Genomic DNA, 15,949 nt, shown 5'->3' on the forward strand with positions numbered 1-15,949 from the left:
GTCTATACTGCAAGCAAATTCCTCCAGGAATCAAATTTAAGATGTAAAAGAGAAAAAAAAGAACCTGTGCTGCTCCTGTTTTCAGTAGTTAAACAATTATTCATAAAAAAACACACACACAAACACAGGATAAAACACATACTTTACTTCTTCTCTTTGAAGCAGAATGAAGAATCAAATTTGATCCAAATAACAATTAAAAAAAAAAAAAAGAAAAAAAATCCTCGGACTGAGCGGGAAGGGAGGAAGAAGCAGAGTTGTCATCATTTGCTTTCTCTGTCAGCCATTCTTTGTTTACACTGGCAGGAGACGGTGAAAACGTCAAACGCTAGACAATTTCGCTTAAGGTAGATGAGAACAGTTCAGTGTGGACTGGGGGGCTGGCGATGGGCTCTCCGGTGGGATCGCAGGCCGCGGTGGTTCATGCTTGTCGTCTATGGCTTGGTGTGGAGAACAAACAAGAAACGGCACCGACCTGAGAAGAGACAATGAAGATTCAAACATCTTGCAATAACATTAGAAGTAGATGGAGGAGTCCTTTAATCACCAAACCACAACTAAATATTCATGCTTCATGCATTCAGTTGAATGTATAAAAAAAAAACATAAACGTTTAACTTCTTGTTTTGCTTTTCGTAATATTTGTATATTCTGTAGATGCCGAAAACAACATTTTTAGTGCATATATTTCTAGATGCTTAACAAGATTGAAGCTTAAACTTAAAATGTTTAAAGTGATTTACTTCTGGATCCCAACTGAGCAGGCAGACGGTGCTTTAATTTTACACATTTGGATGCAGGACAGAAAAAGTCCGGCAAGAGATGTGATATTCTAAAATATTTCACAAGTAGTTTAATTGTGGGTGGAAAACTAAAACACATGCATTTTCACTGGAGCTGCTGAATATCAGGAAAACATGACGTTGGAATAGGGTTTCCACATTTTCCACGATCCCTTTCTTTCCCACCGTCATAACCCCACCCCTCTCCTTGAGCTTCAGCATCTTGTAAGGCTCACAGTGCTGGAGAAAATGTTGTACAGGAGCCTACTTTCCTGCTGGTGACAGTCTAAAAGTGCACAAATCCATTTTCTTTTCAAATCCAGGCCTCTTTCACATGTGGTCCTGAATCGGATCAGCAACGGCTGTCTTCTCAGATTGACCTCGGGCTGAACGCTCAGGTCGCGTTTCATTAGACTTTTACGTAACCGAGGTGTGGGAAAATAAAATGTACTTCATAAACACAGCATGCGACGTATATTAAAAATGTCTAAATAACAAACAAAGAAGAATGGAGTCGAGCATTAAGCCCTTCTCTGTTAACGTAGCCTAAGATCTACACCAAGTGTGATCAAAAACGGTCAAAAAACAGTATCCAGCTGAGCAATTAAGTTATTGACAAGCAGAGTTTGAGTGCATGGGCACCAGATATATTACAACCTAGTAAATATTGCATCACATTACACACTTCTGAAAAAAATATGAAAAATAATTTTTTTTAAAAAGCTCTAGGCACTTATTTTGATCCCTTTGGCAACAAGCAGAAAAACAAGAGTTTTCTTTCTGAGCAGTACCGTTCACTGACCTGACGGCTCCCCTACTCATCCTTCTTGAATTTGCCGCTGATGTAGGGAACATAATCCAAAATCAAACGCCAGTCTGTGAAGTAGACCAAGGCCACGCCTCCGGTTGTTCCCCATATGGCCATGGTAGGGACCCTGCAAAGCAAAGACAAACCCGTCTGAGACACATATGCAGGCCGAGAGCCTGTCTGTATTTTAGGGCGCTACATACAGAAAAAGCTCTATTAAAAAAAAAAAAAAAAAAAAAGCTTTGTTAGCTAGAAAATGAAATTTTAAATATACAGGCAATAAAATGTTCCTAAATAAATGAAAACAAGCGTAAACAATTTAATATCGTGGACAATATTACGTCACTACAAAACTGTTGCTTTTTCTAGATCCTCGCGACTTCTAGAAAGATAATTCTATGAGCTGCTGGGATTCACTGTGGGTAAATGTTTTAACAGCAAAGCCAAACTGAGCTGGTGCAAAGTTTGGGAACACTTTTTGTTGCAACATAGAATAGAAATACATTAATTGTCCCACAAAGTGAAAACATGGGCGTGTCAGTGGCAAAAATACACAAGACTTACACACTGGATTCAATAATGTGAATAAAAAGCTCATTTTAAAAAAGGTGCTTAGCCACATTATTTAACCTTTTTTATATTTATATGTCAGTAGCCCACTCTGATTGCATACAAAGGTTTTATGAAAGATTATCACGTCCTGCTGGCGCAGTAGTTATTTTGGTGTTTTATGCTTTGTTTTTGCTCACTTTGTTAGAAAATGAAATAACATCATTTCAGATTTTGTGTTAATTTAAATTTTAAAGGAAGTACATACCGCGCACGTGCAGCAGGGGTTAAGACAAGGAAAAGGCTAACGGCTATTAGCATCTCCCAGCGAAACAATGAAGAAACATCCAAGATCCAGTCAGGGGGAGAAAAGGCAAAAAAATAAAAATAAAAATAAAAATTGGATTCCAAGTAGGTAAAAGACTAGAATGTCGCTGGGAATACAGCCTGACCGTTGGTGTTCACTGAAGCAGACGTGAAACCTGTCGATTGTTCAGATGTGACCGCGGAGTTGATTGACGTGAGTAAATGTTCTGATATGAGTCTCTTAAAGTTGCTGTTGATTGGTGGATTTAGTTAATAACGGTTGGTCTTCGATCACGCTGAGCTGCCGCTTTATTGCGAGGCATTGCAGAGGGTCGGGCTCGGTCCGGCATCATTTACAATTTATTTATAAATTAAGCAAACTTGTATTATGATAGTTCTGCGATACCGTCACTAGATGGCGCCATGTCTGTTTAGATCTGCTAATTAGGCCTGGTGCTGGGGATATATTTGTCCACAAAAAAGGACCATCAAAACAATACCAGGATGGAGGCATGGCGTATATAACTTTATTTTATCATGATGAAACGGTTTTTGGTCTTTTTTTTTTTTAAAAAAAAAGCATATAACGTGGCTATATACCTTTAAAAATAAGCTGTAAAGCAGAAGAGAAAAGGAAAACAATACATTGAATATTGAACTGTTTATTGTAGGTTAATTTCTATGTTGTTCTTGGACTAAACTAAAATAGATTTGGATTACAACCTAAGAGGTTTCTAAACCCTAGTTCTCAGTCTAGAAACATTGTAACCACTGCAGAGGTTCTCCTAAAAGTCTGCCGCTCTCACTAATGGGGAGACGAGCCAATCTCTCTGGGGCTTTCAGACTGTTCAACAAAAGAAGCAAATACAAGAGCCGACAATTAATTTATGGCAGACAGTTCTACCAGGACCAGGTTTTAATGGTAGAACCTATAAAACCTACCGACTGTAAAGATGAATACATGGATGAATTGCTTTTTACAGAAAGAAAAAACCCACTCAAATCAAAAGCTGTGTCTGGGTTACTTATTTTTAGATTCAAATGTTTATCCTGAAGACAACGTGCCAAGGATCACAGTAATATGTCTAAAATAAAATACTTAAATCCAGTCATTTTTCCAGACTGTGTAGGAAACTCCACTTACTGTAATCCGGGAATATTGTGACTTTAGTAACCCAACTTGTTAAAATACAGGCAAAAAAATAAAATAAACATTTTAATTAATGTCTAATTAATTATAGGTCAAAATCAGGCACATTATATGATACTAAAGATACTGGTTCTCCTGTTTCCCTTTCCAGTCTAGATGCTGTAGCATGTAGAAAACAAAGCCAGTTTAGCTAGCTGTTCACCTCCAAATTACACCGAGTTACACGGCAACAGATCCACACAGTCGTCCCCCGTTTGAGGAAAAATAAATCGTTAAATAATACCGGACACCGTTTAACGAAACATCTTCGCAGTTCCAGAGGGTTTAAATCCCGACTTTAGCCAAGAGGCTGAACTCACACTGCTTTGACCTCGGCTAGGCTAACAGCTAATTTCAGACACGACTAAGCCGCGACTCGTCTCTCTCAAGGTCACATATATTTGATAATTTACCAACAAAGGGAATAGAAAAACACATACCACGACTTGGCGATGGCCACGTACTTCTGACCGATTATTTTGCTAATCATTTTTAGCTGACAGATGCCCTTCCACCTACAGGACGCGCTGCTTCGAATGCTCAGAGGAACTTCCAACACGAGTCACGACCCACGGCAACTACTTCCGGGTATTTAGTAAATAAAAGTTGTTGGCTGGTACGTACTTATAATAATAATAATAATAATAATAATAATAATAATAATAATAATAATAATAATAATAATAATAATAATAATAATAATAATAATAAAATTATTACTACTACTAATAATAATAATAATATGGAAAGTAGACGCTTTTGCTGATCCGTAGAGGACTTTCCGTGCTTCCGCCATGTTGTGAGTGGCAAGTTTGCCTCATAAATGAACACAGGTAAGCGTTTAAATCATTCCTTCCTTCCTCTCGAATTGACAAGCCAGTGCCACTAATAATGACGTTCTTGTTCGAACACCTTTCAGGTGTACGAACACCTGAAAGGTTTTGATCATAACGGCCTGGTATTTGGAGTAGACAGTTGAATATTTCTGTCGCCCTTGGAAACCCTGTTCCATGGTGGAAAAATAACCCCAGGTCATGATACTGCCACCACAGTTTCACTATGTTCTTTTGGTAATGCATGGTGCTCATTGTTTTTGTACTAAACGTGCCTGTCCTTTGTAACACGTTCACGAAGAAAATATAGCTCTCCCTACCGTTTCTTAGCCCAGGCATGCAGAGAAAATAATTGCTAGTTGTCACATGCAGAACCAGTCCTCAGTGGGAATTTCTGCAACTCCTTGCTATATCGCTTACCCTCACTCACCAGTTTCACCTTGTATTTCAGAAAATGTAGGCGAAATGCACAGTTTTTGCCATTTCATTGCTATGATCCTTTCCCACCAATTATTGCTGGATGCCTTCATTGTGCTGTGGTCCATAAATAATCTAGTGAAACCTTGTGCTCCCTTCTTGTGACTGACATCTGTACAATGATATCCTTTCGATTCCTCGTATCATCCTGCACATGTAGGGAGAAAAAACAAAAACAAGGACAGCTTAATTTTAGGTCAATCAAAATTCAGTTGTGTTGTTTTTCCCATTGCAATATTGCTGAATAAATATCAAATATGTCTTGAAGACTTGGCGTTACCAATGGTGTTACCATTTACATAATAAATGCCATTTTTATGGGGCTGAGCAGTTTTTAGGGCCCCTGTGTGACTGGGAAAAAAAGTACATCTACAGACTCAACACAGTCAGAGTGGATTTCAGGACTAAAAAAAAAAAAAAAAACCTTCTGAACAGAAACCAGAGAGAAAGACTGATTTGGGGGGTGGGGGGTATGTAAATCAAATAAATTCTGTTATTCTGGGTAAAAGTGGAGCAATGTTTATACAATTCAAAGGTTTAAATAATGACGGAAAGAACAGGTTATTAAAAATGGCACATTTATTGCTACATCACTGTTATGTACACAACAGTTCTCAGTATCTACTTTATATATAAAAAAATATGAAACTGGAGGCACTTTGAGGACATAGCCTACGTAGATAATGTCCCCAAAACATGAGAAGACAGAAATCTGTAGCAGGATATCATTCACTGAGCACAGACAGGGTCTGTTAAACATACCAATTGTACATTTTGAGAGAAGGTTACTGCAGAAAGTGTTCACTGACAAAAGGAAATCTTTAAAAAAAGTTTTTTTTTCCAAATTATACAAAGTCTGTCCCCCACGGAAATGTTTGAACAAACGAGGCTTGTCCTCAGGGCAGGATGTCTGGCGGTATGGCAAATACTGTTCCCTATCAGAGTCAGCTCCCAGTGGTAAAGCTGACACGGGCGTATCTTACAGCTGTACAAACGTGTCAACGCACATGCCAGTTCTAAGGCAAAAAAAAAATCCCAACAGAAGAACGGGAAAGAGGCGAGATTTCAGAATATTTTCAGCATCAAAAGATGCAGATCACGTAACTAGCCAGGTAACGTCTCACCGGAGTCGAGTGGAATTCTTCATGTGACAAATGTTACTGAAGTTTACGTTTAATATATCTCTAATGCAGTAAGATACGTGTTAGAAAACCTTGAAAGTAACATCCTCCACAGGAACACATCGAGGCACTGGTGAGTAACCACCGTCGAAGCTCCCAAAGTCAGCAAAACGACTAAGGCCACCTTCTTAAAATCTATTTAATGGTTTATTATCGTGAAACAGTTTGTTGCAGGCCGCCCTGCCCCTTCATTGAATTAATCAACAAGCTCATCGTAAAGCTGGATGTTCAGGGGAGGGATGTGTGCAAAAGAAAGAAATTATTTGTTTCGTAATCAATACAAAAATGATTTTTTTCCCTCCAAATTACACCAGGCCAATGAGATTTGGTGTGTTCAAACAGGTGTATCTTAAAAAAAAAAAAAAAAAAAAATAGACCAATATCACAACATGTGATGTTACAGCGGAATAATCTGTCATTGCTAACATTTCCAAACACCTGGCACCAAAGCAAACGCCTCACTTTGTGGAATCTAAACTTAGTCGTCTTACCTTAAAACAAGGTAAACAAAAGGAGGACAAAAGCATTCCGAACGACACAGACAAAACAACTATGTTACAACGTAAAAAAAACAAAACAAACAAAAACAAAGCAAAAACGGAGATATAATATGTATTCTACAACAGGAAGATCCTTAGAACAGGCCTCACAATTGTTCAATAATGGGGTTGGGAACACCTAACGCTCAACCCGAAGCAACCAAAACAAGTCAGGCGATCGCCAAAAAAAAGAGGCGATCGTCTTCAAGGTAGCGGTAACACGCATGATCCCTTTCAACAAAACACATCACAGCGGCTCCAAGACTTCAATGTTGTAACAGAGAGCTCATGTAGCTTAGGGCGTGTGCGGGACGGGGCTTTGCCGTGGCGAAGGAAGCTCGGGTCCTGAAAGCTGCCCGACGCGGGTCCGGTGGAGCTGTTGTTAGGCTTATCAAACCTAAATCCACCACCATTTGTGTTTTACTTTCGCTCAGAGTCGGGTGTTTGCTTCCATGGAGGGCCTCTCTCTAGAAGCGTTTCCTTTCCACTTGCATGGCAGTGACGACGGATACACGACTTGGGAGAGATTCTGGCCCCCGGGGTTCACGGTTCTGATGCAAGTAAATGACATTAACTCAGGCCCCGAGTGGGCAGCCAGTGACCTTCTCAGTCACTTAAATAAAGTTAAGAAAAAGCCCAAAATAGCAACATAAAATTAAGTACTCCCCCCCCCCCCCACAGTGCCTTACAAATAGATTTACATCCCTTGAACTTGTTTCCCTATCAATTTTGTCACTTCACAACCACAGACTTCAATGTACTGTATTTGGATTTTATGCTACAGCGATGGAAATTAGTGCATAATTGAGCTGATTTGCAAAGAAAAAAATTGCAAAAATTAATAATTAATATCATCCTTCAGCCTCACAATTAAACACCTCTTGGTTTCAGTGCGTCACATAAGATCTCCACAGAATACACAACGTGGCTGCAATGTGACAAAATGTGACAAAGATCAAGGGGTGTGAATACTTTTGCATGGCACAATATCTCTATTTTTTTCCTGTAGTCCAGCCATCATGAGGATAGTGGCTTATCAAACCGAACTCTACACGTGAGGCGTGATCAAGGCAGGATTAAACAGGTTTTTGTTCAATTATAAAATCATCATTCTCAGCCTGCAAAGAATGTAAGACCTCTTTTTTTCTGATGGGAATGGCAATACAGAGAGGCCTTGCAAAAGTATTCACTCCCATTTGGCTTTTTTACCCATTTAGTTTTATTCCAACCTGTAATTTCAGTGTCTTTTTTAATAATACATTCTATTATTTTGTCCTATGATTGCTTCCCAATAAGCATGTTCTGTAAATGAAATGGTGGCAAACGATCCATGTTAAACTCATGTTGGGAGGCAACTAAACGTGAAAAAATGGGGATGAATACTTTTGCAAAGCACTGCAACTACAACAACAAAAATCTCAACTTCACCCAGAAGAGCAACTGATCCAAACGTGAAATTTGATCCAAACAGGTTTTGTTCCCAACGTGTGAAGCATTTTTGTTTTTTTACAATGTCCAACAAGAACACCATTATAAGAGCATTTTTTGTCCATTATCCACTGTCTCCAAAAGCAGTGCGTTCAGTTCCAAGTACTGTCATGTAAAGGTCAATTAAGTCAGTTTTTTTTTTACTGCATCCTGTGTGCTTCTTGTAATTGTTCTCGTCGTCAGGAATGTGGCCGCCCATTTCGTCACTGATGACGTGTTTGCGTGATTTTCACACACTGAGATGCACGACGATGATCGATAAGGCCACGTGTTCGTAGGGCTGGACAATCAACATGAACTGGAAGAGAAAGGAGAAAAACACTAAATATTCAAGAGCAAATAAGACAATAATTCCTGTATTGTCCCGCAATGGGCAAATTGGGGCGTGACAGTGGCAAACTCAATTATTGGCTATGAGAAAGAAGAAAAAAGATCAAACCAGTCATATCTAAAATTAGCACTATAGAAACACTAAGAGTAGAAAATAAAAAAGTAAACACCAAAGTGAATAAATACTGCACAGTGGAAACAATTTTTAACAGTGGAAAAGACTTCAGCTTATTTACATAAGACGCCATCCTACGATAGGCAATGTGCAGAATAGTGCAGCAGCATTATTCATCAACATAGTTGTTGATTCTGTTGTGGGCAGCAGAGATTAGAAAGTCTAACAGCAGCTGGGAGGAAGGACCTGCGGAAACGTTCCTTAGAGCATCTTGGATGCAGCAGTCTGTCACTGGAAGAGCTCTCCAGCTCTGCCACAGCTCCATGCATGTGATGAGAGACATTGTCCATCATGTTATTTTTCTTACAGTCCTGTCTCTCACCACCTGCTCTGGGTCCAGAGGGCATCCCAGGACAGAGCTGGCCCTGCTAATGAGTTTAGCCAGCTTCATCACCATCAAACAAATGATTATTCTTTTAATATTTTATTAGAGAATCATGAATCCCACTGCAGACAGGGTTGAGACTTATTTTTCCCTCATACCAGATTTCTATATTTGATGGGCTCAAATTTAAGCTCTTTTCATAAGTCTGGACGTTTGACCCACGTTTTACTACCGACATATACCACAAATCAGGACAAGTGCTGAAGTTAGCTTTTAATCTGACACCGTGGGAAGGGCTGCGTTGCTTCTTGGCATATGAACTTATGCGATTCAGTCTCTATTAAGCCTAGGCTTCTCAAATCAGGTTAGACCCTTTAGATATAGTTTGATCTTACAGTGGAGAGCCTGCATCTATATACAATCTTCTTCTAGTATTAAGTATTAATGAAAGAGACTTAAACAGAAACTAAATGAGATCAACACTCCTACTATACTCTATAGTGAAACTAAAGCACAAGTCGAGTTTAAAACCCTGATTTTAAGCGGTGTGGAGGCCAGAAAAGAACTGGGAAAGGACCCTGGCTTTTTGTTTCTGAACGAAAACACTAACGGCTAAATCGTCAAGCTGAATTTAGGCAAAATCAAAGATCATGGGTGTCATTTAAAAGTAAATGAAATGATTATCTTCTAGAAAACACAACAGGGAATAAAATGTTCAAACTCAATTTTTTTCCACACTTATCCAGACCAAGAAAAAAATAAAAGCAGATTTTCTAGACTTTTAAAGACTGGGGGTATAGTGTGTAAAGCTTCAGCAGACGTACCTGAGAATTACATATGGCTCACAGGGTTGTGCCCATCGCCTCCTAGAGCGGGGTGACCCCCACCCAGCTGCATGGGGTGGTCCCGCCCAGAGACTTTCTCCTCCTCTCTCCTCTTGAGGCAGGCGGCTTTGGGGTTTAAATTACGCTCTTAAAGAGATAACCAGAAACGAAGGTCAGCCAGACAAACAAACATCAAGTCTCAGATATTAAAAGAACAGAGCAGACAGTTAAACCAACAGTGGATTTATTTGCGAGAGGGGAAGTGAGACGGGGGGCTGAAAGGTGCGGTGGGCAATGCAAGCATTTGGCAGAAAGCGGGGGATTACTTCCTTTGACTTTCTTCCGTTCTCCTGTCTTTACGTATTGCCAGAGAGCCACAGAGAGAGCCAAACGAGCACTAAGCAGTCAGCGGGAACAGAGTAGCACCAAACAGAACCCAGAGTCCAGCTTTACTGAGAGAGAATCCAGGTGTCAGAGTGGATCGCAGCTGCTTGCGCTGGCTGACCTACCTCGCACCTGCTTCTCCAGGCTCAGGATGACCTGCACAGCCTGCTGCAGGATGACCAGCTTGGTCTGGGCCTTGTCGCTCTGCAGGTGCACCTGACACATCCTGCCCAGCTCTCTGAAGGCTTCGTTTATGTCGCGAACGCGCACCCTCTCCCTAGCATTGTTAGCCAGGCGGCGCTCGCGCTCCCTCTGCTCCTTCTCCTCCGCAGTCAGGTTCTCGTCGGTCAAAGAGACAAGGCTACAGCCAGGAGGAGAAGTGGGGGGGGGGGGAGGTTGGAGGGGCTGGTTAACAATCCCAAAAATCACAACCCTCCTGGACTATGCCTTACTAATCTGTATTCATATCTTTAATGAAGCGTTTCACCCTGTTCACATTATTGCTTTTAAACTGGAAATGAATTTATCTTCTGCAGAGGTCAAAATACTTTTATGCTCTAAACTTGAGAAAAAAAAGAAGAAGATCTCAGTGGAGAGATGCTGTGTTCCAGGAGAATGAGCGAAGGTATGTTAATTAATCTAAAATATACAATACCTTCGTTAAAAAAAACATAAACCAACTAGGGACATTGACTTTCTGCTTTGTCAAATTAAATTTTGAGCGGCTGGAGGCGCAGACAGAGTCAAGATGAAGTGGTACCCACGCACAGGTACAGAGCTTTAAGTTTGGTCATTAGGGTCCAGACTGGAAGTTCAGGGGGTGGATTTTGTCTCCAAGCATGACGGGAGTTATGAGAAAGACAGGAAGCAACACCTTCTGCCAAATGCCATACACAGAAAGAGGCGCAGAGGCAAAGCTAAGAGGAGAGGCAGGCCGACGGGCATCAACGTTAAATACATCAGCAGGCGATGTATTTATCTAAAAGCACAAAAGAGGCGATCCTCAGGAGAACCAGAGGAGGGAGAGCAGAGACGAGACGGACTAGAAAGAAGGGCAGCAACAAGAGTCCGACGTTTAATGTTTGGAGCATGCAAAAACAAAGACTACAAACATGAAGGAATGTTAATTCACAGCACACAGCTCTGCTTTGAGGCAAATAAAGTCTGGTTTGGTCAACAAAAAATAGACAATTAAAAAAAAAGTCACCCAGTTTTTTCGTGCAACCATAACAAAAGCAATTACGGTATGAGAAAAGAAACTTAATGAATGCATAACCAGTGATTAATAAAGCCCAGTAGTGGGGCAGACGGACAGCGAGCTGTGAGCGAGGCAGCAGCAGCGTGCATCAACAGGAAAGACAGAGCCGCTGGTGTTATGAGAAAATGGAAACCTTTATGGGTGAACTGGAGAACGGCCATGTCTCAAAACTCCGACACAGCTTTATTTTTTAATAATCCATTCATGCTTTTAGAGCGTTTTAGAACAGACTCCAGACTATAACGCTGGAAGTCATTTCAAAATGATCAGAAGGCTTAAACAGGAATTATTAGGATACGTCCAATCCAGACGGATCAATCTCAGAGGAGCCGGCTATGGCAGTGAAGCTGTGTGGGAGTTTTAATCTGGGAAGAGGCCCTCCCCCTCCGCTTCCTTTCTCTCTGGACACCCACTGACCTCGAACTTGCTGCTCCAGGTTGAGTATAACTGTAACCGCCTGTTGCAGTATGATCAATTTGGTTTGGGGTTTCTCATAGCTGAGGTGGAGCTGACACATGCGGCCCAGCTCCTTAAAAGCCTCATTGATGTCCCGCACGCGCAGCCGCTCGCGGGCGTTGTTTGCCAACCTCCGTGCTTTCTCCCGCTCAGCCTTTATCTCCACTGGTAGATCTTCGTCGTCATCCTCATCATCCAGACTACTGATGAGTCCGTGGCAGACAAGGAGGAAAGGAAACAACATGGGTATAGCTCATCTGGACAAGTGTTCCAGTTGGCAATTAACACCTACGGCTGCGGTCACACGTTTATATCCACCGCTCATACAGACAGACGTCATCATTTTGGGCTTTTAATGGTTTTTGACTGTTTGTTTTTCTGGTTGCAATCACTGTAGAACGTCCTTCATTTAAGGAGGAAAGATTGGGTCAGATTGTTGAGAACTGGACACAACTGGGTGATCCAAGATGAGAATGATTGTAAAATACAATCTACGTAGCATTAAGCTTCTGGAATGGCTTTTCTAAGACCCTCAACCCTATTGAAAATGTCTAGACTTTGCCTAAACGCCATCAAATGTCCCAAATTAGATGCATTCAACCAGCGCTGCCAAGAAAATAAATAATAGTTTCAATAATGATTAAAGGCCCAAAATCTTTATGATATTCTTGCCTCTGATGGCTGCATGTAAACTTGTGACCAGATCAGATATGAACCATCCAGGTGTGCTACACATTTAAGGCATTCTAGCAATAAAAACCACCTAAAAAATTGCTGCTAATTTTTGAGCAAAGAGCACCAGAAACAATTAAATCGCTTCAGATAACACAGAAACTAAGTAAAACATTCCAGTTTCTGTTAGCATTAACATTACGCCCGAAGAGTCTTCTAACCCTGCCGCTACAAATATTCTAACTCTTCATGAAATAATCTTGAACATTGTGCTGCAGGTGGGATTTGGACACCTTGCTCGAAGACGAGCCTTCAGGTCTTTTCTGTCATCCTCTGACTTGTCTGTAACGGAGCAATTCTCGTCGTCCTCCCTCTCTTCTCGCTTGATAGCCGCGCCGCCGGAACGATTCCCGCTTCCATGCAGTCCTACACACAGGAACAAATGAGGGACTGAGCAGCTGTCTTTTTTTTTAATATCACACAAATATCTGTCATATATCATGAAATAAGCTGTCTGGACATTTCAGGCCATAACTAAAGACTGTAACGCGAGCAGAAAACCCCACCTGTAAAACCGTCCAGCTGAGAGCCTGAATGAACAGATCCAGGGCCGTGATGCAAAAGTCCTCCACTAGAGGGCAGACCAACAGAGTCCTCCAGGTGGCTGGAAACCTTTAACACAGTCGTTTCTTTTAGTGCGGGCTCAAAGGCAGAATGACATTAATTTTATTGAATTTGGAAACCCTTTTTGTAAAAGCACTTTCAAGCCTCTTCCTGAATCTCACCAGTTCTTGCAGACGATTGGCCAGTCCCAGGGCTGCACCGTTGAAGCCCGGCGCTATCCCTAAGCCAGCCGACAACAGGCTGTGCATTTCAGCGAGCCCCGGGCCTCCCTGTCCGCTGGCGTGTCGCTGAAGAACGTTGATGGCTTCATCCAGACGGTCCTCAAATTTACTCGGCTAGGGAGCAGAAAGAAACAACTCACACTTAAGCTGACACGTGTTTCATGTTATCGCCCTGATTTCTGACCTTGAACAAAGTGACTCACCATGGACTGAACTCCACCCTCAAAGCTCGGAGATGGGGTGGCCTGGCCTGAGGACCGAGTCCACTGTGATGCAGAGCCTTGAAAAACAAAAAAACAGGGAGGGTACGAAGGTTTACTCCTTTACAAGCATTTACAAGACAAGTCAGAGATTCTTTATTGGAAATGATCAGATGTTACAGTTCACCTCCACATCAGAGAACTTGTGCAATGTTCCGATTTTTGGATTGGGTTGACTAGATGAAAAATGCCCCCATTATAAATTCTACTACATTGCAGCGATTTGCTGAAGAAACATTGTGTTAAGAACCTGAAAGACTGTTACTTTCCCACCAGGATGCAGGGTCCCTACACATTCACAATTTCAGACTTTTCCAGACTCACATTTCCACAGTTCTCAGTCCTTTTATCCCATTTTCTGCAAATACCAAAGGTCATGATGAATCTTTGGCAGATATTTCTATAGTGGTCAGGCTATGGAACATGCAAGAGGAAAAAAAAAAAAAAGGAAAGGAAAGGCGGAATAAAGGGATGAAAGAAAGGAAAGAAGAAAAGAGTGACGGAAGAAATGCAGGACAAACAGGAGGAAGGAAATGAAAAGGAGACACAAGAGGGAAGGAAGGACCAAAGGCAAAGGAAAGAAAGAGAGAAGGGAGAGCAGGACAAAGGACAGAAGGAGGAAATGAAGAAATGAAGCAGTAATGGAAGAAGTAAGGAAGGGCAGAAAAGAAGAAGGACCAAAGAAAAATTAAATAATGTAATGAAGGAAACAAAGGAGGAAGGAACAAGTGAAGGAAGGATAGAAGAAGGCTGGATAGTAGACAAACGGATGGATGGAGACTACGTTTAGAAAACAGGATCAGGAATAAAGTGTGGAAATAAAAGGATCTTTCCACTCTGTATTGTTTCCACACTTTAAAAAAAACGCACAGTTTTAGTCCAATTCCACGTTTTTCCCGGCTGCGTAGGAACCCTGAGACGGGCTTATGTTGATCAATTTGAGGAGAGCTGTCTAGTTTTTTTGTTTTAGTGCGTCTGTTGGTCTTATGTAATTATTATCTCAAACCACACCAAAAGTGAGCATAGAAAAGAGAACTACATTAGATGAAATGGACAGAAACCTAGTGACGGAGGTCTCCAGATGTGCTGTGCGCGCTCCTCCTCGGAGGTGCAAAGAAATGAGGTGAAGTTCAGGGCAGCAGCAATGAAAACTAAAAGATGCTAATGAGACGCGGCGCTTAATCGGCCTCTAAAGTCCCACACGGTGGCGGGCGGCCATGAGCTCAGAACGTACAGACAGCACTAGGACCCCGGTACACCCACCTACAGTCTGGAGACGTCTGCTCTCAGAAGCCAGAAAACATTCTTCTGACGTGGAAACAAAGCCAAGCTGACAGTGGGTGCTTTGGTCTAACAAGTCAAAAACTGAAACGCTTTGCCGCGAACAGAAGGCCGTTTGACTGACTGCGGCGGCGGCTGTCTGAAACAACAATGCGCCGCCGAAGGAACGCGTTTGCGAAAAAGGCAGATCTGGTGAAACCGTTTCCAAAAATTTGTAAATGTGCAGATTGAAAACAATCCAAGCGGGGATTGCAGCCACCGGAGGAACAAAAGGTCTTAGTACAGATGGTGTGAAAAAAAACATAAAGCTCTTATTGCAGGATTACGTGCAGAAAGTGTCTGAATCTACGCAGGAACTGCAGCAAACTCCCCGAGATGCCAAAAAACGGCCTCCAAACACTTTTTAACAGCTGTGCAAGGAAACTACAACTATTTCAAACAGGGTGTCGATTATTACTATTATCACCCAGTGATTGGATTTTAATCTTTAGAAAATGGAACAACCCTTTTTTTCTTAATGATCTCCACATCATCTCACCAGGCTGTCGTCCCTCCACTCTTGAGACGCGACTTTAGACACAAAGTCTGTCAGGAGTTAATGCTTGGATTGATTGCAGAGACAAAAAGGGAAGTGACCCCACCTTGTTTTTATTTTCACTGTATTTTCCCTTCCTCTCTCGTAAGCTATATCAGGCTGCTGAGTGTACGTACGTGTGTGTGTGTACGAAATCTTTATAAAAGTGAAAGTTATGGCCGAGAACGGGGTCGTTTTAAATAAACAAGGAATCAAAAGAAAGATACTCCTGTAGTGCCTTAAACATCATGGTTTGATTGATTTAAAAACTGAGATTTGTAACATTAAGGAATCTTTCAATACGTCTTTATTTTTATTAATTGCTTTTAGCCTCATTCTTTGTTTTTATTAATGTGCACCAAGCTCATCTTTATTCTGTGTTTCACCATTAGCAGAACAAAAAAAGTGTGTGA

At 41.4% G+C, this 15,949-nt stretch overlaps 2 protein-coding genes across 13 annotated transcripts in view; both read right to left on the minus strand.

Annotated features, from left to right (window-relative positions):
* Nucleotides 1-123: 123 nt before the first annotated feature.
* Nucleotides 124-4,216, minus strand: LOC105934547 (cytochrome b-c1 complex subunit 10). 2 transcript variants are annotated; one of them, XM_012874594.3, is made up of 3 exons: nt 4,075-4,216; nt 1,585-1,717; nt 124-475 (listed from the first exon to the last, which is right to left on the minus strand). In XM_012874594.3, exons 1-2 carry the CDS (start codon nt 4,122-4,124, stop codon nt 1,597-1,599), a joined length of 171 nt encoding a protein of 56 aa, XP_012730048.1. In that variant the 5' UTR covers nt 4,125-4,216; the 3' UTR covers nt 124-475; nt 1,585-1,596. The 2 variants fall into 2 exon arrangements, with proteins under 2 accessions (XP_012730048.1, XP_021178321.1); XM_021322646.2 differs by having other exon boundaries at nt 1,574-1,717.
* Nucleotides 4,217-5,505: 1,289 nt separating this feature from the next.
* Nucleotides 5,506-15,949, minus strand: part of tcf3a (transcription factor 3a) — a 31,892-nt gene continuing 21,448 nt past the window's right edge. For 3 of the 11 annotated variants that reach the window (XM_012874646.3, XM_012874642.3, XM_012874643.3), the window contains exons 14-21: nt 13,625-13,701; nt 13,362-13,535; nt 13,143-13,248; nt 12,870-13,002; nt 12,036-12,107; nt 10,316-10,551; nt 9,807-9,953; nt 5,506-8,450 (exon numbers count right to left, since the gene is read on the minus strand). In XM_012874646.3, coding sequence (XP_012730100.2) covers nt 9,814-9,953; nt 10,316-10,551; nt 12,036-12,107; nt 12,870-13,002; nt 13,143-13,248; nt 13,362-13,535; nt 13,625-13,701 — 938 coding nt within the window. In that variant the 3' untranslated portion in view covers nt 5,506-8,450; nt 9,807-9,813. Of the gene's footprint in view, nt 8,451-9,806; nt 9,954-10,315; nt 10,552-11,865; nt 12,108-12,869; nt 13,003-13,142; nt 13,249-13,361; nt 13,536-13,624; nt 13,702-15,949 lie in introns of those variants that run through there. The other 8 variants (XM_012874649.3, XM_021322626.2, XM_012874644.3 and 5 more) reach the window with 7 other exon arrangements.

This window comes from Fundulus heteroclitus, chromosome 6, assembly GCF_011125445.2.
Source record: "Fundulus heteroclitus isolate FHET01 chromosome 6, MU-UCD_Fhet_4.1, whole genome shotgun sequence".
In the NCBI taxonomy this organism is placed as follows: Eukaryota; Metazoa; Chordata; class Actinopteri; order Cyprinodontiformes; family Fundulidae; genus Fundulus; species Fundulus heteroclitus.